The 25,347-nt window shown below is 48.2% G+C and overlaps 1 protein-coding gene across 1 annotated transcript in view; it reads right to left on the bottom strand.

Annotated features, from left to right (window-relative positions):
- UNC5D (unc-5 netrin receptor D) overlaps nucleotides 1-25,347 on the bottom strand; it is a 500,326-nt gene that overhangs the window by 140,603 nt on the left and 334,376 nt on the right. Inside the window, exon 9 of the mRNA XM_040341477.1 lies at nucleotides 4,417-4,602. Within this exon, the coding sequence (XP_040197411.1) occupies nucleotides 4,417-4,602 (186 nt within the window). The remainder of the gene's footprint in view (nucleotides 1-4,416; nucleotides 4,603-25,347) is intronic.

The following is a 25,347-nucleotide window of genomic DNA, read 5'->3' as shown; positions in this document are numbered from 1 at the left end:
TCCCCTAACGAGTGAGAGACGCTCCCCTAACTAGTGAGAGACTCTCCCCTAACGAGTGAGAGACTCTCCAAACGAGTGAGAGACGCTCCCCTAACTTTTGAGAGACGCTCCCCTAACTTGTGAGAGACTCTCCCCTAACGAGTGAGAGACTCTCCCCTAACGAGTGAGAGACTCTCCCCTAACGAGTGAGAGACGCTCCCCTAACTTGTGAGAGACGCTCCCCTAACTAGTGAGAGACGCTCCCCTAACTTGTGAGAGACGCTCCCCTAACTTGTGAGAGACGCTCCCCTAACTTGTGAGAGACTCTCCCCTAACGAGTGAGAGACGCTCCCCTAACTAGTGAGAGACTCTCCCCCAACGAGTGAGAGACTCTCCCCTAACGAGTGAGAGACGCTCCCCTAACGAGTGAGAGACTCTCCCCTAGCGAGTGAGAGACGCTCCCCTAACGAGTGAGAGACGCTCCCCTAACGAGTGAGAGACGCTCCCCTAACGAGTGAGAGACTCTCCCCTAACGAGGGAGAGACTCTCCCCTAACGAGTGAGAGACGCTCCCCTAACTAGTGAGAGACTCTCCCCTAACGAGTGAGAGATGATCCCCTAACGAGTGAGAGACGCTCCCCTAACGAGTGAGAAACGATCCCCTAACGAGTGAGAGACGCTTCCCTAACGAGTGAGAGACTCTCCCCTAACGAGTAAGAGACGCTCCCCTAACGAGTGAGAGACTCTCCCCTAACGAGTGAGAGACTCTCCCCTAACGAGTGAGAAACTCTCCCCTAACGAGTGAGAGATGCTTCCCTAACGAGTGAGAGACTCTCCCCTGACAAGTGAGAGACTCTCCTAACGAGTGAGAGACTCGCCTAACGAGTGAGAGACGCTCCCCTAACTAGTGAGAGACTCTCCCCTAACGAGTGAGAGACGCTCCCCTAACGAGTGAGAGACTCTCCCCTAACGAGTGAGAGACGCTCCCCTAACGAGTGAGAGACGCTCCCCTAACGAGTGAGAGACTCTCCTAACGAGTGAGAGACGCTCTCCTAACTTGTGAGAGACGCTCCCCTAACGAGTGAGAGACTCTCCCCTAACGAGTGAGAGACTCTCCCCTAACGAGTGAGAGACTCTCCCCTAACTAGTGAGAGACGCTCCCCTAACTTGTGAGAGACGCTCCCCTAACTAGTGAGAGACGCTCCCCTAACTTGTGAGAGACGCTCCCCTAACTAGTGAGAGACTCTCCCCTAACGAGTGAGAGACTCTCCCCTAACGAGTGAGAGACGCTCCCCTAACGAGTGAGAGACTCTCCCCAACGAGTGAGAGACTCTCCCCTAACGAGGGAGAGACTCTCCCCTAACGAGTGAGAGACGCTCCCCTAACGAGTGAGAGACTCTCCCCTAACGAGTGAGAGACTCTCCCCTAACGAGTGAGAGACGATCCCCTAACGAGTGAGAGACGCTCCCCTAACGAGTGAGAGATGCTTCCCTAACGAATGAGAGACTCTCCCCTAACGAGTGAGAGACGCTCCCCTAACGAGTGAGAGACTCTCCCCTAACGAGTGAGAGACGCTCCCCTAACGAGTGAGAGACTCTCCCCTAACGAGTGAGAGACACTCCCCTAACGAGTGAGAGACTCTCCCCTAACGAGTGAGAGACGCTCCCCTAACGAGTGAGAGACTCTCCCCTAACGAGTGAGAGACTCTCCCCTAACGAGTGAGAGACGCTCCCCTAAAGAGTGAGAGACGCTCCCCTGACACCAATGATGGGGCACTATTCCTCCCACTGACACCAATGATGGGACACTATTCCTCCCACTGACACCAATGATGGGACACTATTCCTCCCACTGACACCAATGATGGGACACTATTCCTCCCACTGACACCAATGATGGGACACTATTCCTCCCACTGACACCAATGATGGGACACTATTTCTTCCACTGACACCAATGATGGGACACTATTCCTCCCACTGACACCAATGATGGGACACTATTTCTTCCACTGACACCAATGATGGGGCACTATTCCTCCCACTGACACCAATGATGGGGCACTATTCCCCCCACTGACACCAATGATGGGAAACTATTCCTCCCACTGACACCAATGATGGGACACTATTCCTCCCACTGACACCAATGATGGGACACTTTTCCTCCCACTGATACCAATTATGGGACACTATTCCCCCCACTGACACCAATGATGGGAAACTATTCCCCCCACTGACACCAATGATGGGAAACTATTCCCCCCACTGACACCAATGATGGGACACTATTCCTCCCACTGACACCAATGATGGGACACTTTTCCTCCCACTGATACCAATTATGGGACACTATTCCTCCCACTGACACCAATGATGGGACACTATTCCTCCCACTGACACCAATGATGGGACACTATTCCTCCCACTGACACCAATGATGGGACACTATTCCCCCCACTGACACCAATGATGGGACACTATTCCTCCCACTGACACCAATGATGGGACACTATTCCCCCCACTGACACCAATGATGGGACACTATTCCCCCCAATGACACCAATGATGGGACACTATTCCCCCCACTGACACCAATGACGGGACACTATTCCTCCCACTGACACCAATGACGGGACACTATTCCCCCCACTGACACCAATGATGGGACACTATTCCTCCCACTGACACCAATGATGGGACACTATTCCTCCCACTGACACCAATGATGGGACACTATTCCTCCTACTGACACCAATGATGGGACACTATTCCTCCCACTGACACCAATGATGTACAGAAGGGTGATTTGAAGGTTATTTGCACTGGGGGTGATTTTGGGGGGTATTTGTACTGGGGGGTGATTTATGTCACCCCTGACATAATCTTTAACCCTGACATTTATCCAACTGTCCATTCAGTGCCTCTGGTTTATAAAGCGGATACCACAACCCATAATCCTAATAATGAACCCTAACCCCTAACCTAACAAAATAGTTAAATAATAATAATAAGTCAATAAATATAATAAATAAAATACAATAAATCACTGTAACCCCTAACCATTATTATTGTTATTATTATACAGGATTTAGATTGCATACTCTTTAATTCCTAACAATAAATAAAAAATAATAAATAAATAAAAAATAAAAGTGGGTGAAAACATAACAACAAATTATGTTTTTCTCTATAAGCTAATAAAAAAATTGGAAAAAGTCAAAAACGCTTTAAAACCTTCGCCTGCGACGAACCCTCGTCCTCAATAAATACCTCCTCTGTCCAGAACCAGCAACTATCCAAGACCCTTTAGCCGAGTTGCACAAACCCCCCCCCCCCCCCCCACCCAAAGTGACTCCCATCACAATGCCCATACAAATGCCTGAAAAAAACACCCCAAAAAAAAAACCTCTCAAAAATGTGACGCTTAGGCGTGAATGGCGCCTTACCGCCATTTTAGACTCTGTTTGCAGTTAGTTGCCTCGGTGCTGCACATGTGATCATTTCTGACACCGGCACCTTTGGTGGCTTGGCAGTTGGCTTGAGAGTGGTGACGGTTATCATTCATGGCACGCCTTGATTGTAACGCCGCATACAAGACGATCGGACATTCCGAGACAACAAAGCCGCAGATTTTTTTCCGATGGATGTTGGCTCAAACTTGTGTTGCATCCACACGGTCACACAAATGTTGTCGGAAATTTACGAAAATGTCAAGATCGCGGTGAAGTACAAGACGTACAACGAGCCGGGAAAAATGAAGTTCAATAGCCAGTGAGGCTCTTCTGCTTGATTCCGAGCATGCGTGTTTTTTTTTTTTTGCGCTTCGGAATTGCATACAGACGATCGGAATTTCCAACAAGAACTTTTCCTGTCTGAAAATTTGAGAACCGGCTCTCAAATTTTTGTTGTCGGAAATTTCCGTCTGCAAATGTCCGGCGGAGCCTACACACGGTCGGAATTTCTGACAACAAGCTCCCATCGGACATTTGCTGTCGGAATTTCCACCAAGAAAAATTTAAGAGCTGGTTCTCAAATTTTTCCGACAAGAAATGTTCTTGTTGGAAATTTCGATCGTCCGTATGCAATTCCGACACGCAAAAAAACATGCATGCTCTGAATCAATTTGACGCATGCTCTGAATCATCAAACTTCATTTTTCTCGGCTCGTCATAGTGCTGTACATCACCGCTTCTTGACGGTCGGAATTTGGTGTGACCGCGTGTATGCAACACAAGTTTGAGCCAAGATTTCGTCGGAAAAAAAATCCAAATTTTTCTTGTCGGATTTTCCGATCGCGTGTATGCGGCAAAAGAAACCCTTCCGTTTTCCAGACACGGAAAGAGTCTGACAGGTTCTCTTTGAAATGTGTCGAGTTGCACAACCTGCGGGATCGTTTCATTAGGGGAAAAGGGAGGCGAAGGTCACGGTAGACTAACCTTGTCGGACAGTTTTGAAATTGAAAGTCTGAAAGCCTCCCGTCAGGGCAGACGAATCGATAACATCCACGCCATACTCGCTCTGGCTCCTTCGATACAACGTGATTCCCACCACCAGCACGGCCACGGCGATGATGGCGGCTCCCAGACCGGAGTACAGAGCAATGTCACTGCCACTCTCAGCGCCTGTACAGAAACGAGAGAAGAAAGAAGGAAATAAATGACTTCAGAGTCTCCATGAAATGAGAAGCGTTGAGGGACTTTGTGGTCAAATAAAGAGAACCTGTCATGTTCTGTAATACACAATTCTCTACGTGGCCGAGGAGGAGACACGAAACACCGACAACCATTTCTTTCCTCTGCCTGAATGACAACATATTTTACAGGTAAACATTGGAAGGAGCCGATACTGTTTTCAGGATTTACTGATTGAAAGGAACCGGCCCATGACTGAACATTTCTATAGACCCGGCAGGCACCAGCACCAGTTTAGGGGACACCGCGTGACCCCGATTTTCCCATTGTGCTTAAAGTGCAGAGAACACAACTGAGATCCAGAAAGCAAGATATAAAACAAGCTTCCTATGCCAACTTTTACCACCTCCTTCCATTGGCATGGTAGAAGAAATCTGCAACGCTTTCCATATAAACATAATGGCAGGAGGTGGTAACCAACCAGGGCCAGGGCTGTCTTTTCCATTGGGCACGCTGGGCAGTTGCCCGGGGGCCTCACTTGCCTGGGGGGCCCCCATCAGCTGCCCAGCGACCCCAGTAAAAAATGGTGGAGAGCGGAAGGTCAGAACTGTAGAACTGTATCGTGTCTACAGTCTCTGAGGAAGAGTCTGGAGAGGAGTCAGGAGTGGGAGTGGCGACGGGGGTCACGGGAGAAGTTAGACATGGGGAGACTGTAGGACAAAACCAGAGCAGCCAAGCTGGAGCCATCTGACTGAGCCTTGCACGGTGCACCTGAGAGGAGGTCAGTGATGTAAGGAGGGAGTGAATACAAAAATAGTGACCCCCCCTTACCTTAGTGTATTTACTCTACGGAAGGTGGTCTCTGGTCACCAGAGTGCCCCCCACATCAGAGTTCCTGGTGTTCCCCTTTAAATCAGAGTCTGCAGGATTCCTCCTTACAATGCAAGGGGGAACTTAGTCTGAGGACCCCGATGTAAGTGGGAACTCTGATATAAGGTGGTCTCTTGTCACCAGAGCCCCCCTCCACATCAGAGTTCCCCCTTAGATCATGATCTGCAGCGTTCCCCCTTACATAAGAGTTCCCTTTCACTGAAAGAGGGAATCCTGCAGACTCTGATGTAAGAGAAAACTCTGTGCAGGCTGGGTTATAGTAACCTGACCTTCATGCTAATAGCACTAGCTATGTGTTTATAGTTTAAATACTGACATTTGCATTGTTTGGCACTGAAAACTGTAATTTTAGGTACTTTTTTGCAGTGCCAGTAAAAAAAATGTGGTTCTGCCAGTAAATTTCATGATTTTTGTCAGTAAATTCTTGTGCTTAATTGTGTAGACAGGGCCCCAGTGTACTCTATTGCCCGGGGGCCTATAATGCTCCTAAGATGACACTGACCAGGGCCAGCCCTATGATGGGACCGGGTGGTAACCAACCATTCTTGGTCTATCCTCTTTGCCTTCTTCCAACACATGGAGAAGGTAAGGGGCTTTTTTCTCAGAGAATAGGTACAGGTAATTCTCCCTCCCCAGAGTCACCCCTTGTCTCCACCTCCTACCCACCTCCGAACACCATCCCTTGTCTCCACCTCCGAACACCATCCCTTGTCTCCACCTCCGAACACCATCCCTTGTCTCCACCTTCTACCCACCTCCGAACACCATCCCTTGTCTCCACCTCCTACCCACCTCCGAACACTATCCCTTGTCTCCACCTCCGAACACCATCCCTTGTCTCCACCTTCTACCCACCTCCGAACACCATCCCTTGTCTCCACCTCCTACCCACCTCCGAACACAATCCCTTGTCCCCACCCCCAAACACCATCCCTTGTCTCCACCTCCTACCCACCTCCGAACATCATTCCTTGTCTCCACATCCTACCCACCTCTGAACATCATCCCTTGTCTCCACCTCCTACCCTCCTCCGAACACCATCCCTTGTCTCCACCTCCTATACACCTCTGAACATCATCCCTTGTCTCCACCTCCTACCCACCTCTGAACATCACCCCTTGTCTCCACCACCTACCCACCTCCGAACACCATCCCTTGTCTCCACCTCCGAACACCAGCCCTTGTCTCCACCTCCTACCGACCTCCGAACACCATCCCTTGTCTCCACCTCCGAACACCATCCCTTGTCTCCACCTCCTACCCTCCTCCGAACAGCATCCCTTATGTCCACCTCCTATACACCTCTGAACATCATCCCTTGTCTCCACCTCCTACCCACCTCTGAACATCACCCCTTGTCTCCACCTCCTACCCACCTCTGAACACCATCCCTTTTCTCCACCTTTTACGCACCTCCGAACACCATCCCTTTCTCCACCTCCTACCTACCTCCGAACACCATCCCTTGTCTCCACCTCTGACAACCATCCCTTTTCTCCACATCCTACCCACCTCCGAACACCATCCCTTGTCTCCACCTTCTACCTACCTCCGAACACCATCCCTTTTCTCCACCTCCTACCTACCTCCGAACACCATCCCTTGTCTCCACCTCCGAAAACCATCCCTTGTCTCCACCTCCGAACACCATCCCCTTGTCTCCACCTCCTACCCACCTCCGAACATCACACCTTGTCTCCACCTCCTACACACCTCTGACCCACCTCCTAACATCATCCCTTGTCTCCACCTCCTACCCACCTCCAAACATCATCTCTTGTCTCCACCTCCTACCCACCTCTGAACATCACCCCTTGTCTCCATATCCTACTCACCTCAAAACACCATTCCTTGTCTCCACATCCTACCCACCTCCGAACACCATCTCTTGTCTCCACCTCTGAAAACCATCCCTTGTGTCCACCTCCTACCCACCTCCAAACATCACCCCTTGTCTCCACCTCCTACACACCTCCGACCCACCGCCTAACACCATCCCTTGTCTCCATCTCCTACCCACCTCCGAACATCATCCCTTTTGTCCATCCCCTCCCCTGTCCCCCTCCGAACACCATCCATTCTCTCCACCCCCTTCTCACCTCCAAACACTGTCCCTGGCCTCCACCCCGGAACCACCCCTGAACACCACTCATTGTCTGCACCCTCTACCCACCCCCAAAAACTGTCCATTGTCTCTGTGCTCTATCCACCTCCAAACACTGTCCATGGTCTCCACCTCCTACACACCTCTGAACACCGTCCCTTGGTGATGTAATGGTGTGGGAGATGGGCACACTTTTGCCCCCTAATTGGGCCCAATTTGACATTTTCACTTAGGGGTGTACTGACTTTTGTTGCCAGTGGTTTAGACATTAATGGCTGCGTGTTAAGTTATTTTGATGGGATGGCAAATTTACACCGTTATACAAGCTGTACACTCACTACACAACATTGTAGCAAAGTGTCATTTCTTCAGTGTTGTCACATTAAAAGATACAAGAAAATATTTAAACACATGTGAGGGGTGTACTTACTTTTATCAGATACTGTTTATATAGAAAGAGCCTGGTTGGGGGGCTTTGGTGAAATATTAGGGGTCTAATCAGATGCCTCACGTTTGAGACAGAGAAAGGGACAGAGACTGAGATTCCCTGTGCAATGCAGAATGAATGGGAAGTTCTTTCTGCTGAGTTCATTCACACACTGAAGCATAGTACACAGTTTCCTATGGTTCAGGCATGAATGAACACTGTGAGTGATCGATATGTTCATCCACCCTGAAACGACCCCCAGGAGGAGAAGGAAGGACACTAGGGGTGGGGGGGGGGACCGTGGCAGCAAGGAGAATCTGCACCACACGGAGTGATTAGGCACACCCGGCACACCCCATGCACACGCTTATGTCTGTTATTATTTTTATTAGCCTAAAAAGTCTATTCTGTATTGCTGAAAAGGCCAAGCTATGCTGCCCATCCTTGCCCCCAGAACCCCGCTGCCTCTTTAGTTCCACTTTAGATGAACAACACACATAATCCAAGATTCAGGAACGAGGGACGTAATAAGTAACGTTGTTGAACCGCGATCACGCGTTTGCCAACATTTCCTAATGTCTTTGACATGCCCATGGATCCGTCTCGGGTTAATTTCTGCAGATTTTTCTTTCACAAAGTTGCTACATTAGAGGAATAAATGAATAATTGTTGAAGATTATGTGAAGATTGCATTTAAACAGTTACCATGATGACTGCCTGTTGTGTGACACAATACTAACCTTCTATAAGACGCAGCAAGAGAAGAAGTTTAAACAGTTTAATATAACACGATTGTTACAATATAAATAAGACGAGGGCCACACACTCCACAGAGACCTTATAATATGAAATGGATCTCAAGATAGAATTTCAGGATAATTACAGAAAGTATTTCTATGCCTTTCATTTACATATATATATATTCCATTCCGCACGCAGTCCAGCCTCACCCTGTCCTCACAAAGCCAGCGATTTCCAGCTCCGGGAGGGGGCTGCTGCTGCCGCTGTTGGGTATCTCTTGGTCAGTGGCGTCTCCAGCTTTCATATTTAGGGGGGGCACATGGGGGGACAGGGAAAAAAGTAGGGGGGCCAACTATAAAATGCAATTTTATATATATACAATATATATATATATATATATATATATATATATATATATATATATATATATATATATAAAATCTCCTGGGGCCCTTTACTATGATCCCAAAACGGGTCCTTTTACATGTTGTTCTGCAGTGAGCTCCCTTCCTACTATACTGGGGCCCCCCAGGGTGGCAGAAAACAAGAGATATATGTCACCAGCACACCAAGAAAATATAAGGGTCCAAAGCAGTGGGAGAACTTTCAGGGTTGCAAAGGTTGTCTTGCCACCGGGCCCTGGTGTTCTGCCACTGTGGGGTTCCCCAGCTGTCCTGTCCCTGCTATTGACAGCGCTGGTCTGGCGTCTGTCTCCTTGGCAGGGGCGGCAGTCTATTAGGACCTAGTGCTGGTGACATTATGGGTGCATGCAGGGGAAGGATGGCACTATTGGTTATAGAGAGCTGAGCCCCCAGCTGGTCACCTAGCAGCAGTAATGCTGTATAACCTTCTCTGTTGACATGCTGATCGGCATGTGATCCAAGTGATGCTCCCAGTCAGATCTAATAAACAGTGGCGTCTCCAGCTTTCATATTTAGGGGGGGCACATGGGGGGACAGGGAAAAAAGTAGGGGGGCCAACTATAAAATGCAATTTTATATATATACAATATATATATATATATATATATATATATATATATATATATATATATATATATATAAAATCTCCTGGGGCCCTTTACTATGATCCCAAAACGGGTCCTTTTACATGTTGTTCTGCAGTGAGCTCCCTTCCTACTATACTGGGGCCCCCCAGGGTGGCAGAAAACAAGAGATATATGTCACCAGCACACCAAGAAAATATAAGGGTCCAAAGCAGTGGGAGAACTTTCAGGGTTGCAAAGGTTGTCTTGCCACCGGGCCCTGGTGTTCTGCCACTGTGGGGTTCCCCAGCTGTCCTGTCCCTGCTATTGACAGCGCTGGTCTGGCGTCTGTCTCCTTGGCAGGGGCGGCAGTCTATTAGGACCTAGTGCTGGTGACATTATGGGTGCATGCAGGGGAAGGATGGCACTATTGGTTATAGAGAGCTGAGCCCCCAGCTGGTCACCTAGCAGCAGTAATGCTGTATAACCTTCTCTGTTGACATGCTGATCGGCATGTGATCCAAGTGATGCTCCCAGTCAGATCTAATAAACACAATATTTATTAGCATCAAGAGTACAACCACATATATATATATGTAATCAAACGTATGTTCCGCAGCCATGTGGGCTCTATGCCTGTAAAGTGTGGGCTTTGATCAATAAAATCTCTGATATTTATGACTAGGATTTGACTAAGAGCATCACCTGGATTGCATCACGATCAGCATGTCAGAGAAGCGCCACTGCTGCTAAGCAATCTGCAGGGTGCTCAACTGTCTACAACCAATAGAGATGGGCTCGGGTGTGTTTGAAATCCCACATGCCCGATCCCGCCAGGAAGCCGACACTCCACAGCGCTAATCACAGGCAGTGAGACATTTCCTGATCTGTGCAGCTGCGGACCGGGAAATGTCTCACTGCCTGTGATTAGCGCTGTGCAGTGTGGGCTTCCTGGCAGGCTCTGGCATGTGGAATTTTGAACATGCCCAGCCCATCTCTAACAACAAATTGTGCTGGCCCTCCTGTACATCAGCCCCATAAAGTAACCAGCTCTGGGTTCCAATGTCCTGCCGCCGCTGCCATGGAGACAGAGACCAGCGCTGTGAATAGCCGGGACAGGACAGTAACTCTGGTTGTTCCAGCACTGGTCCACACTGGGGCGATTCCCCCATCCACCTATAATGTGTAGATGGGGGAATTGGATAATTTCTTTTTTTTTTTTATTCAACCTAATAGTTGAATGAAAAAAAGTGATCAATGTATGGGCTGCCTAAGAGCTAAGACCAGCCATAGACAGTTTAAATCTCAGCTGGTTCAGCAGGAACTGGCTGAGATTTGAACCATTAATGAGCAGATTCTCTTATGATTATCACCAGTGGTTGCTGTATAGAATACAATTGCTGGGCAGGAGGGATATTCCTGTCAGCACTGTTTGTGTTGATGGGGGAATCATGCAAGTTTCTTTCCTGCAATCTGTGGATGTAGGAAAAAAATTTGCATTGTATATTACCTGCCTAACTGAAAGTGAAAGTGTAAGGCCCCGTACACACGACCAGTTTCCTCGGCAGAATTCAGCTTCCGACCGAGTTTCTGGCTGAATTCTGCCGAGGAAACTGGTCGTGTGTACACTTTCGGCCGAGGAAGCCGACGAGGAGCTCGGCGAGGAAATAGAGAACATGTTCTCTATTTCCTCGTTGTTCTATGGGAGCTCTCGCCCCGCCGAGCTCCTCGGCGGCTTCAGTGCTGAACTGGCCGAGGAACTCGATGTGTTTGGCACGTCGAGTTCCTCGGCCGTGTGTACGAGGCCTAACAGAATGGCCCGTGACACCCAGAGACTTTTAAAGGATGGGGTTTACTCCTGTGCCAGCGTCACTATGCCCTTTTGGGCATAGGGTGACTGAGAAATGATAATTATAAATTACATGAGATGGGACATTACTGATAATTCATGTATTGCAGGATATCTTGAAATATTAAAAGTTGTTAAAGTCTGACTCCGACAGGTCAATAGAGTGTTTTCATTCAATGGGGGGGACACATGCTTTTGAGGTGTTAATTGAGTCTGCTCCTAGACATTCCTTTGTGTGATGCTAATACTGTTTTGTGTCCATTGTGCTAATTAGGTCTGCTCCTAAGACCTGTTCATTGTGTATGCTAATGACACTGTTAAGATGTGGAATGTGACTTGTCAAGCTGTAGTAATTAACCCCTCTAAATGCGGAGCCAGACCGTCTGGGTAATAAGTAGTAATTAACTCATCGGAATGTTATTATCTAAAAGAATGTGTATGAAGCCCCCCCATTGTGTGATGTGTGGGTGGAGTGTGTCTTTGTCCCTGTGATTAACTGTAACATGCTTGTACTGTATATAACAAAGCTAAGTTACCATTAAAGGATTCATTCATTCATTTTGGAGCCAGTACCAGAGCTTGTTTTGTCTCGTTTATTCTGGGAAATGAAATGGGTCGTGTCTGATGTCTGTCGGACTGTCGGATAACCTGTCGTGGGGCGATGGATTGGAATATCGTAAACGGTGGTGACCGTTACAGAAAGTAAATTGTGAATGTCTTGAAAGAACAGGAGAGGGGGAGGGAGACAGATGGGGGAGAGAAGGGTAGAGATAATGCAGTTCAGTGATTACAGTGTACTGCAGTCTGCAGTGCACACACATACCCACTGTCCAGGCTAGAATCTCAGGCATCATTCACACACATGCTGCTGATTTTCATATTTCCTGAACACACATCCCCTCTCTTCAAATACAGCACACCGAGATAGTGTGGGCGGGACTGAAAGTAGAAGGAGGAGGAGCTTTATTCCTCCCTGCTCGTATGTGAGGAGAGTGGGGGGGGGGGTGGCTAGACTCGCTGGGCTGTAAAAGAGTGTCATAGACTGACACTTGGCTCAGCTTGCAGTCACCACTCTCGGAATTTACAGGCTGGTTCTCCTGTCCTAAGGACGGGAGAAATCAGTCTGTTTTTTCAGTAACTGAGATGAAGGCTTGGGCCCCCCTCCCCCACAGTGCTCATGGAGTCCTTTCTGCAACTCGCTCTTCTCCGTGCCAATGAGGATGCAGGGGAAGGAGCAGATCGGGCGGCTGTGGTTGTGTGAACGCTCGCATTATGCAGTGTCAGCGAGCAGAGGGAGGGGGGAGGAATGCCCCGCAGAGCTGACTGGGGACGCTCTCCCTCTCAGGAGAGACTGTTACTCCAGCGGCGGCCCGAAAAAAAAAAAAAGCAAAAAAAAAAAAAAAAAAAAAAATTTTTTTTTTTTGGGGGGGCACATGGTGGGGCACAGCATAATGTTGGGGGGGTCAGGGCCCCCTCTGGCCCCCCCCTAGAGACGCCTCTGCTAATAAACACAATATTTATTAGCATCAAGAGTACAACCACATATATATATATGTAATCAAACGTATGTTCCGCAGCCATGTGGGCTCTATGCCTGTAAAGTGTGGGCTTTGATCAATAAAATCTCTGATATTTATGACTAGGATTTGACTAAGAGCATCACCTGGATTGCATCACGATCAGCATGTCAGAGAAGCGCCACTGCTGCTAAGCAATCTGCAGGGTGCTCAACTGTCTACAACCAATAGAGATGGGCTCGGGTGTGTTTGAAATCCCACATGCCCGATCCCGCCAGGAAGCCGACACTCCACAGCGCTAATCACAGGCAGTGAGACATTTCCTGATCTGTGCAGCTGCGGACCGGGAAATGTCTCACTGCCTGTGATTAGCGCTGTGCAGTGTGGGCTTCCTGGCAGGCTCTGGCATGTGGAATTTTGAACATGCCCAGCCCATCTCTAACAACAAATTGTGCTGGCCCTCCTGTACATCAGCCCCATAAAGTAACCAGCTCTGGGTTCCAATGTCCTGCCGCCGCTGCCATGGAGACAGAGACCAGCGCTGTGAATAGCCGGGACAGGACAGTAACTCTGGTTGTTCCAGCACTGGTCCACACTGGGGCGATTCCCCCATCCACCTATAATGTGTAGATGGGGGAATTGGATAATTTCTTTTTTTTTTTTATTCAACCTAATAGTTGAATGAAAAAAAGTGATCAATGTATGGGCTGCCTAAGAGCTAAGACCAGCCATAGACAGTTTAAATCTCAGCTGGTTCAGCAGGAACTGGCTGAGATTTGAACCATTAATGAGCAGATTCTCTTATGATTATCACCAGTGGTTGCTGTATAGAATACAATTGCTGGGCAGGAGGGATATTCCTGTCAGCACTGTTTGTGTTGATGGGGGAATCATGCAAGTTTCTTTCCTGCAATCTGTGGATGTAGGAAAAAAATTTGCATTGTATATTACCTGCCTAACTGAAAGTGAAAGTGTAAGGCCCCGTACACACGACCAGTTTCCTCGGCAGAATTCAGCTTCCGACCGAGTTTCTGGCTGAATTCTGCCGAGGAAACTGGTCGTGTGTACACTTTCGGCCGAGGAAGCCGACGAGGAGCTCGGCGAGGAAATAGAGAACATGTTCTCTATTTCCTCGTTGTTCTATGGGAGCTCTCGCCCCGCCGAGCTCCTCGGCGGCTTCAGTGCTGAACTGGCCGAGGAACTCGATGTGTTTGGCACGTCGAGTTCCTCGGCCGTGTGTACGAGGCCTAACAGAATGGCCCGTGACACCCAGAGACTTTTAAAGGATGGGGTTTACTCCTGTGCCAGCGTCACTATGCCCTTTTGGGCATAGGGTGACTGAGAAATGATAATTATAAATTACATGAGATGGGACATTACTGATAATTCATGTATTGCAGGATATCTTGAAATATTAAAAGTTGTTAAAGTCTGACTCCGACAGGTCAATAGAGTGTTTTCATTCAATGGGGGGGACACATGCTTTTGAGGTGTTAATTGAGTCTGCTCCTAGACATTCCTTTGTGTGATGCTAATACTGTTTTGTGTCCATTGTGCTAATTAGGTCTGCTCCTAAGACCTGTTCATTGTGTATGCTAATGACACTGTTAAGATGTGGAATGTGACTTGTCAAGCTGTAGTAATTAACCCCTCTAAATGCGGAGCCAGACCGTCTGGGTAATAAGTAGTAATTAACTCATCGGAATGTTATTATCTAAAAGAATGTGTATGAAGCCCCCCCATTGTGTGATGTGTGGGTGGAGTGTGTCTTTGTCCCTGTGATTAACTGTAACATGCTTGTACTGTATATAACAAAGCTAAGTTACCATTAAAGGATTCATTCATTCATTTTGGAGCCAGTACCAGAGCTTGTTTTGTCTCGTTTATTCTGGGAAATGAAATGGGTCGTGTCTGATGTCTGTCGGACTGTCGGATAACCTGTCGTGGGGCGATGGATTGGAATATCGTAAACGGTGGTGACCGTTACAGAAAGTAAATTGTGAATGTCTTGAAAGAACAGGAGAGGGGGAGGGAGACAGATGGGGGAGAGAAGGGTAGAGATAATGCAGTTCAGTGATTACAGTGTACTGCAGTCTGCAGTGCACACACATACCCACTGTCCAGGCTAGAATCTCAGGCATCATTCACACACATGCTGCTGATTTTCATATTTCCTGAACACACATCCCCTCTCTTCAAATACAGCACACCGAGATAGTGTGGGCGGGACTGAAAGTAGAAGGAGGAGGAGCTTTATTCCTCCCTGCTCGTATGTGAGGAGAGTGGGGGGGGGGTGGCTAGACTCGCTGGGCTGTAAAAGAGTGTCATAGACTGACACTTGGCTCAGCTTGCAGTCACCACTCTCGGAATTTACAGGCTGGTTCTCCTGTCCTAAGGACGGGAGAAATCAGTCTGTTTTTTCAGTAACTGAGATGAAGGCTTGGGCCCCCCTCCCCCACAGTGCTCATGGAGTCCTTTCTGCAACTCGCTCTTCTCCGTGCCAATGAGGATGCAGGGGAAGGAGCAGATCGGGCGGCTGTGGTTGTGTGAACGCTCGCATTATGCAGTGTCAGCGAGCAGAGGGAGGGGGGAGGAATGCCCCGCAGAGCTGACTGGGGACGCTCTCCCTCTCAGGAGAGACTGTTACTCCAGCGGCGGCCCGAAAAAAAAAAAAAGCAAAAAAAAAAAAAAAAAAAAAAATTTTTTTTTTTTGGGGGGGCACATGGTGGGGCACAGCATAATGTTGGGGGGGTCAGGGCCCCCTCTGGCCCCCCCCTAGAGACGCCTCTGCTCTTGGTGCAGGAAGATCTTTATCATTGAAGATCCCGGGGAAGGAGAGGAGAAGGCAAGTGTGGAGGTTGGGGTGACAAGGAGGGACAGTGTTAGGGTTGAGGTCACGGAGTGGTAAACTATGAGGGCTTGAGTTACAGAGAGAGTTAATTTGAGGGCTGAGGGTACCAGGAGGGGTAAGTGTTAACGTTGAAGGTACAGGGAGGGGTAGTATTAATGTTGAGGGTACATGGATGGTTAGTATTACCTTTGAGGGTACAGGAAAAGATAGGATGAATTTTAAGGGTACAGGGAGGGTGAGTATGAATGTTGAGGGTACAGTGAGGGTTAGTATGAATGCTGAGGGTACAGGGAGGGCAAGAATGAATGTTGAGGGTACAGGGAGGGTGAGTATGAATGTTGAGGGTACAGGGAGGGTGAGTATGAATGTTGAGGGTACAGGGAGGGTTAGTATGAATGTTGAGGGTACAGGGAGGGTTAGTATTAATGTTGAGGGTACAGGGAGGGTGAGTATGAATGTTGAGGGTACAGGGAGGGTTGGTAGGAATGTTGAGGGTACAGGGTGGGTTAGTATGAATGTTGAGGGTAGGAGAGGGTTAGTATGAATGTTGAGGGTACAGGGTGGGTTAGTATGAATGTTGAGGGTAGGAGAGGGTTAGTATGAATGTTGAGGGTACAGGGAGGGTGAGTATGAATGTTGAGGGTACAGGAAGGGTTAGTATGAATGTTGAGGGTACATGGAGGGTTAGTATGAATGTTGAGGGTACAGGGAGGGCGAGTATGAATGTTGAGGGTATAGGGAGGGTGAGTATGAATGTTGAGGGTACAGGGAGGGTTTGTATGAATATTGAGGGTACAGGGAGGGTTGGTATGAATGTTGAGGGTACAGGGAGGGTGAGTATGAATGTTGAGGGTACAGGGAGGGTGAGTATGAATGTTGAGGGTACAGGGAGGGTTAGTATGAATGTTGAGGGTACATGGAGGGTGAGTATGAATGTTGAGGGTACAGGGAGGGTTAGTATGAAAGTTGAGGGTACAGGGAGGGTTAGTATGAATGTTGAGGGTACAGGGAGGGTTGGTATGAATGTTGAGGGTACAGGGAGGGTGAGTATGAATGTTGAGGGTACAGGGAGGGTGAGTATGAATGTTGAGGGTACAGGGAGGGTTAGTATGAAAGTTGAGGGTACAGGGAGGGTTAGTATGAATGTTGAGGGTACAGGGAGGGTGAGTATGAATGTTGAGGGTACAGGGAGGGTTAGTATGAATGTTGAGGGTACAGGGAGGGTGAGTATGAATGTTGAGGGTACAGGGAGGGTTAGTATGAATGTTGAGAGTACAGGGAGGGTTGGTATGAATCTTGAGGGTACAGAGAGGGTGAATATGATTGTTGAGGGTACAGGGAGGGTGAGTATGAATGTTGAGGGTACAGGGAGGGTGAGTATGAATGTTGAGGGTACAGGGAGGGTGAGTATGAATGTTGAGGGTACAGGGAGGGTGAGTATGAATGTATTAGTCATTTTGTCAAATGCAGAACTTTACAACAAAAATTTCCCAACAACAAATGGTGCCAGACGAGGAGAGAAGCCGGGGGCGGTCCTACCGAGCCGCTACTCCGAACTTCTCAACTCATTACAAAACTCAATTAAAAAAAAAGTAACTTAATTGGCGTTTTGTTGCAAAGTTTTCACAGAATGGATAACATGTATCCTGTGGAAGACGCTTGAATTAGCACCGGACGACGTCATTCTGGATTTTTCATTGTGGTCTTCTTTGTACGAATCCAGAGATTGTCATAAAACAGCCCACTCCAGAGCAGAGGACATCTCCGGCTATGATATGTTCCGGCAATGAAAAACAAACAACACCGAGAGGCTTGTATGCCGCAGATTACTTAACATAAGTACATAGACAAATATTCAACATATTTCACAGAAGGTGCCGGATCTTTCTCTCCCGGTATGACAGGCGTCGTTCGTTCCTCGCGTTTTACTAAATTGGTGAGATTGTTACAAAACACTAAAAGCAATTGTAAACCCTCGGAAACGTCAAAACTGTTTAAAATGAAAAAAAAAAAAATTAAAGAAAATCCCTGAGATGAAATCCCACCTATAACAAGAGGGCAGGAAATATCCCACCTATAACAAGAGGGCGGGAAAAATCCCACCTATAACAAGAGGGCAGGAAAAATCCCACCTATAACAAGAGGGCGGGAAAAATCCCACCTATAACAAGAGGGCGGGAAAAATCTCACCTATAACAAGAGGGCGGGAAAAATCACACCTATAACAAGAAGGCGGGAAAGATCCCACCTATAACAAGAGAGCGGGAAACATCCCACCTATAACAAGAAGGCAGGAAAAATCCCACCTATAACAAGAGGGCGGGAAAAATCCCACCTATAACAAGAGGGCGGGAAAAATCCCACCTATAACAAGAGGGCGGGAAAAATCCCACCTATAACAAGAAAGCGGGGAAATCCCACCTATAACAAGAGGGCGGGAAAAATACCACCTATAACAAGAGGGCGGAAAAATCCCACCTATAACAAGAGGGCGGGAAAAATCCCACCTATAACAAGAGGGCGGGAAAAATCTCACCTATAACAAGAGGGCGGGAAAAATCACACCTATAACAAGAAGGCGGGAAAGATCCCACCTATAACAAGAGAGCGGGAAACATCCCACCTATAACAAGAAGGCAGGAAAAATCCCACCTATAACAAGAGGGCGGGAAAAATCCCACCTATAACAAGAAAGCGGGGAAATCCCACCTATAACAAGAGGGCGGGAAAAATACCACCTATAACAAGAGAGCGGGAAAAATCCCACCTATAACAAGAGGGCGGGAAAAATCCCACCTATAACAAGAGGGCGGAAAAATCCCACCTATAACAAGAGGGCGGGAAAAATCCCACCTATAACAAGAGGGCGGGAAAAATCTCACCTATAACAAGAGAGCGGGAAAAATCCCACCTATAACAAAAGGGCGGGAAAAATCCCACCTATAACAAGAGGGCGGGAAAAATCTCACCTATAACAAGAGAGCGGGAAAAATCCCACCTATAACAAAAGGGCGGGAAAAATCCCACCTATAACAAGAAGGCGGAAAAAATCCCACCTATAACAAGAAGGCAGGAAAATGCCACCTATAACAAGAAGGCGGGAAAAATCCCACCTATAACAAGAAGGCAGGAAAAATCCCACCTATAACAAGAAGGCGGGAAAAATCCCACCTATAACAAGAGGGTGGAAAAATCCCACCTATAACAAGAAGGCGGGAAAAATCCCACCTATAACAAGAAGGCAGGAAAAATCCCACCTAATACAAGAGGGCAGGAAAAATCCCACCTATAACAAGAGGGAGGGAAAATCCCACCTATAACAAGAGGGAGGGAAAATCCCACCTATAACAAGAGAGTGGGAAAAATCACACCTATAACAAGAGGGCAGGAAAAAGAAAGGGGGACACTATGGACTTCTACTGGAGTGTACGGACGTCGGACACTAACCAAAATATTTTTACCAAATTCTATTCACAACGTAAGTCTAAACCCCTTCCGGACCGCCCACTTGTTTACCTCATTACTTTGACATAAAAAGAAAAAGTAAACCCTCGTAAAAAAAACTACAAAATAAAAAACAAACCCTGCAAGACAAAGGCATAATAAGTGGGTGTGCATAATATACTAGCTCATTATGTATTACTTACCTCCGATCGAAGCCCCCCACAGCCATCCTCGTCTCCCCCTTTGGCCGCCAACATGTCGTCCTGGAGTTACTTCTGGGTATCGCGGCTCCGGCGGTGTGATTGGCTCGGAGCTGTGGTGACGTCACTCCTGCGCGGGAGCAGCCGGTAACGGCACGCAGACTGAAGCAATCGCATACAGGTGCCGTTTGCCCCAGTGCACATGTGCTGATGACATCGGTACATGTAGGGACAGGGGATATCTCCGATACCGCGTGCTGGTTTAGGAGATATCCGGGGTAGCTAAAGTTAGGCCTTAATATGGTCCTTAATATAGTCCTTAATTTAGTCCTTAATATAGTCCTACCTGTAGCATAAAGTTGTAAAAAAGGGTTTACACTTTAAATACCGTTGTTATGGCAGCAGCTAGTTGCCATAAACCCCCCCGGTATTTTTTTTAAACTGTGGGGAATTCAGCGTCCAATAGAAGTGGTCCCGGCGGTGGATTCGCCAAATGTGATCACTTTTATAGGCAGGGTTCGCTGATGTAAAGGGGAGGTCCTCTGGGGGCCCTGATGTAAGGGGAGTCTCTCGAAACCCCAATGTAAGGGAGGCCCTCTGGGGATACTGATGTATAGTTGCCAACATTTAAAAAAAAATTCCAGGGACACTTTGCAGCACAGCTATTAATTAATTACCACACTGACTTCTCCGAAGCTTCACCCACTCCGCATAATCTTCGCCTGGCGAAGATTATGCGTAGTGGGTGGAGCTTCGGGGAAGTGAGTGTGGTAAATAATTAATAGCTGTGCTGCAAAGTGTCCCTGGACAAATGTTGGCAACTATGTATGGTGAGGCTCTCTGTAGACCCTGATGTATGGGGGGGCTCTCTGGGGACCCTGATGTATGGTGAGGCTCTCTGTAGACCCTGATGTATGGGGGGGCTCTCTGGGGACCCTGATGTAAGGGGGAGGCTCTCTGTAGACCCTGATGTATGGGGAGGCTCTCTGGGGACCCTGATGTAAGGGGGAGGCTCTCTGTAGACCCTGATGTATGGTGAGGCTCTCTGGGGACCCTGATGTATGGGGAGGCTCTCTGGGGACCCTGATGTAAGGAAGGGGCTTTTTGTAGACCCTGATGTATGGGGAGGCTCTCTGGGGACCCTGATGTAAGGAGGAGGCTCTCTGGGGACCCTGATGTAAGGAAGGGGCTTTCTGTAGACCCTGATGTATGGGGAGGCTCTCTGGGGACCCTGATGTAAGGGGGAGGCTCTCTGGGGACCCTGATGTAAGGGGAGGCTCTCTGGGGACCCTAATGTAAGGGGGAGGCTCTCTGGGGACCCTGATGTAAGGGGGAGGCTCTTTGTAGACCCCGATGTATGGGGAGGCTCTCTGTAGACCCTAATGTAAGGGGGAGGCTCTCTGGGGACCCTGATGTAAGGGGGAGGCTCTTTGTAGACCCTGATTTAAGGGGGAGGCTCTCTGTAGACCCTGATTTAAGGGGGAGGCTCTTTGTGGACCCTGATGTAAGAGGGAGGCTCTCTGGGGCCCCCGATGTAAGGAATGGGCTCTCTGGGGAGTCTGATGTACGGGGAGGCCCTCTGGGAACCTTGATGTAAGAGGGGATCCACACTCAGAAATGTAACGAGATATATATATATATATATATATAATATTATATTATATACATGTGTATGCTTGCCCAATCGTGTGACTCTTAACTCCGCTGCTATGGGCTCTAGCCCAGATCTTTTGTAGACCTAGCAACGCCCCTGTCACCAAGGCAACAGAGGAGTGGCTCAAGCAGAAGCACATTAAGGTCATGGAGTGGCCTAGCCGGTCTCCAGACCTTAATCCCATAGAAAATGTATGGAGGAGCTGAAACTTTGAGTCGCCAAGAAACCTTCAGGATTTGGAGAAGATCTGTAAAGAAGAGAAAATCCCTCCTGAGATGTGTGGAGACCTGATCACCAACTACAAGAAACGTCTGACCTCTGTGCTTCCCAACAAGGAACCTCCCCCAACTAGTAAGGAACCTCCCCCAACTACTAAGGAACCTCCCCCAACTACTAAGGAGCCTCCCCCAACTACTAAGGAGCCTCCCCCAACTACCAAGGAACCTCCCCCCAACTACTAAGGAACCTCCCCCAACTACTAAGGAACCTCCCCAACTACTAAGGAACCTCCCCCAACTACAAGAAACGTCTGACCTCTGTGCTTCCCAACAAGGAACCTCCCCCAACTACTAAGGAACCTCCCCCAACTACTAAGGAACCTCCCCCAACTACAAGAAACGTCTGACCTCTGTGCTTCCCAACAAGGAACATCCCCCAACTACTAAGGAACCTCCCCCAACTACTAAGGAACCTCCCCCAACTACAAGAAACGTCTGACCTCTGTGCTTCCCAACAAGGAACCTCCCCCAACTACTAAGGAACCTCCCCCAACTACTAAGGAACCTCCCCCAACTACAAGAAACGTCTGACCTCTGTGCTTCCCAACAAGGAACCTCCCCCAACTACTAAGGGACCTCCCCCAACTACTAAGGAACCTCCCCAACTACTAAGGAACCTCCTCCAACTACTAAGGAACCTCCCCCAACTACTAAGGAACCTCCCCCAACTACTAAGGAACCTCCCCAACTACTAAGGAACCTCCTCCAACTACTAAGGACCCTCCCCCAACTACAAGAAACGTCTGACCTCTGTGCTTCCCAACAAGGAACCTCCCCCAACTACTAAGGAACCTCCCCCAACTACTAAGGAACCTCCCCCAACTACAAGAAACGTCTGACCTCTGTGCTTCCCAACAAGGAACCTCCCCCAACTACTAAGGAACCTCCCCCAACTACTAAGGAACCTCCCCCAACTACAAGAAACGTCTGACCTCTGTGCTTCCCAACAAGGAACCTCCCCCAACTACTAAGGGACCTCCCCCAACTACTAAGGAACCTCCCCCAACTACTAAGGGGGTCAAATACTTATTTTCCTCCATTTATAACATTTGTATCATGTGATCTCTCTGGAGTTTGGGTTGATCTTCTGTCTCCATCATATAAAATACACCTATGAGAACAATGATAGACCCTTCATTTCTATGTAAGTGGGCAAAACCATCTGCAGGGGAGACGATCGTTATTTTCTCCACTGTATATAATTAACATTTTTGAATCTACTGCCCATTGAGCTCCGTTACCCGCCCTTCCCCCACCATCTGGGTTTCATTTTTGGGAAATCCAATTCTCGGTAATATTTGCAGTAATTTTAATGTAACCAAAGTTCCCTTCCCTGCCCCCGATCGTATCCATCTTCTCCCCGGTAATTTCCTCTGGAGCCCCCAACGCTCGCCGGCGCTTGTTTGCCTAAACTCAAGTTCACCGCACTGCAAATGAAGGAAACGGTCCCGCGATAATCACCTCCAGACGCAGCATTTCCCTCCCCCCGGCCGCCGCGCGCTAATGTGAATCTTAATGGCCGATGCAGGTAAGCGGAATGTAAATCCCGGGCCGGCAAATGAGATCATTTTAAAACAAAATAAATCCCCCCGATAATTGTAATGTGCGGGATATTAGCTGGAAGTCTATTCTGAGTGCGATTACCCTGCGCCAATTCACCGTCGCATAATTCGAGACGTGAGAGCGCAAAGCCATAGATCCTGGTTAGAGCGTTAGAAAACATCGCTGATTGGAATTACTTCATTTACAGAACCCGCTGATAAGAGAGGCGGCTCCGGGGCCATTTTTATTACCCCCCATTAAAGGGCCTGTTCACCGGAGATCGCCATTTCCCTTCCAAATAAATATTAGTGGGTTGAACCGAGCGCAGCCTTTCTACATTCCTGGAAATAATGTATAAATACATTGGGGTAGATTCAGGTACGTGCGCTTCTTCTTACGGCGGCGCAGCGTATCGTATTTACACTACGCCGCCGTAACTTACAGAAGCAAAAGCAGTATTCACAAAGCACTTGCTCCGTAAGTTGCGGTGGCGTAGCGTAAATGGGGCCGGCGTAAGCGCGCGCAATTCAAATGTGGAAGGGGGGGGCGTGTTTTTTATGTAAATCCATGATGACCTGACGTGATTGACGTTTTGTACGCCGTCCGTGTACATATCCCAGTGCGCATTGATCCCAACAACGTATTGGTTTCGACGTGAACGTAAATTACGTCCAGCCCTATTCGCGAACGACTTACGCAAACGACGTAAAAAATTCAAATTTCGAAGCGGGAACGACCTCCATACTTAACATTGGCTGCGCCACCTAATAGCAGGAGCAACGTTACGCCGAAAAAGCCTTACGCAAACAACGTAAAAAACTACCGCCGGGCGCCTGGGACGCCTGCCTCTACACACACATGAACTTTTTTTTTTTTACTTGGAAAAAAACAACTTTATTAATTTAACTGCTTGCCGACCAGCCGCCGCAATTATACGGCGGCAGGTCGGCTCTGCTGGGCGAGAGCACGTAGTATAACGTCACCTCGGCCAGCAGCCAATAGGGGCGTACGCGCGTCTCCCGCTAGTCCCCGACACGCGCGCCCCGCGCTCGCCCCCGACTCCCGTGCGCGTGCCCGGCGGGCGCAATCGCCGCCGGGCACGCGCGATCGCTCGTTACAGAGCGGGGACCGGGAGCTGTGTGTGTGAACACACAGCTCCCGGTCCTGTCAGGGAGAGAAATGCTGATTTTCTGTTCATACAATGTATGAACAGAAGGTCGGTCATTTCCCCTAGTGAGGCCACTCCCCCCCTACAGTTAGAACACACCCAGGGAACACACTTAACCCCTTCCCCGCCCCCTAGTGTTAACCCCTTCACTGCCAGTGACATTTTTATAGTAATCCAATGCATTTTTACAGCACTGATCGCTATAAAAATTACAATGGTCCCAAAAATGTGTCAAAAGTGTCCGAAGTGTCCGCCATAATGTCGCAGTACCGAAAAAAAAAATCGCTGATAGTCGCATTACTAGTAAAAAAAATATATTAATAAAAATGCCATAAAACTATCCCATATTTTGTAAACGCGATAACTTTTGCGCAAACCAATCAATAAACACTTATTGCGATTTTTTTTCCGAAAAATAGGTAGAAGAATACGTATCGGCCTAAACTGAGGGGAAAAAAATGTTTTTTTATATATTTTTGGGGATATTTATTATAGCAAAAAGTAAAAAATATTCATTTTTTTCTAAATTGTCGCTCTATTTTTGTTTAAAGAGCAAAAAATAAAAACCGCAGAGGCGATCAAATACCACCAAAAGAAAGCTCTATTTGTGGGAAAAAAAGGACGCCAATTTTGTTTGGGAGCCACGTCGCAAGACCGCGCAATTGTCAGTTAAAGCGACGCAGTGCCAAATCTTTTCCTAAATATCTTCTGTTACCTCAGTGCCATCCTCCTTCACTTACCTCATCCTTCCATTTTCCTTTTCAATGTCCTTATTTCTTCTGAGAAATCCTCACTTCCTGTTCTTCTGTCTGTAACTCCACACAGTAATGCAAGGCTTTCTCCCTGGTGTGGAGTGTCGTGCTCGCCCCCTCCCTTGGTCTACAGGAGAGTCAGGACGCTCTCTACGTTGCAGATAGAGAAAGGAGCTGTGTGTTAGTGGGCGTCCTGACTCCCCTGTAGTCCAAGGGAGGGGGGGGCGAGCACGACACTCCACACCAGGGAGAAAGCCTTGCATTACGGTGTGGAGTTACAGACAGAAGCACTCCCATTGTGACCTGTGTATATTATGCAAATTGCATACTAA

The sequence above is a fragment of the Rana temporaria genome, chromosome 3 (genome assembly GCF_905171775.1).
Source record: "Rana temporaria chromosome 3, aRanTem1.1, whole genome shotgun sequence".
Lineage (NCBI taxonomy): Eukaryota > Metazoa > Chordata > Amphibia > Anura > Ranidae > Rana > Rana temporaria.
The sequence above is the reverse complement of the archived record's forward strand: the minus strand, read 5'-3'. Positions and strand labels throughout refer to the sequence as shown.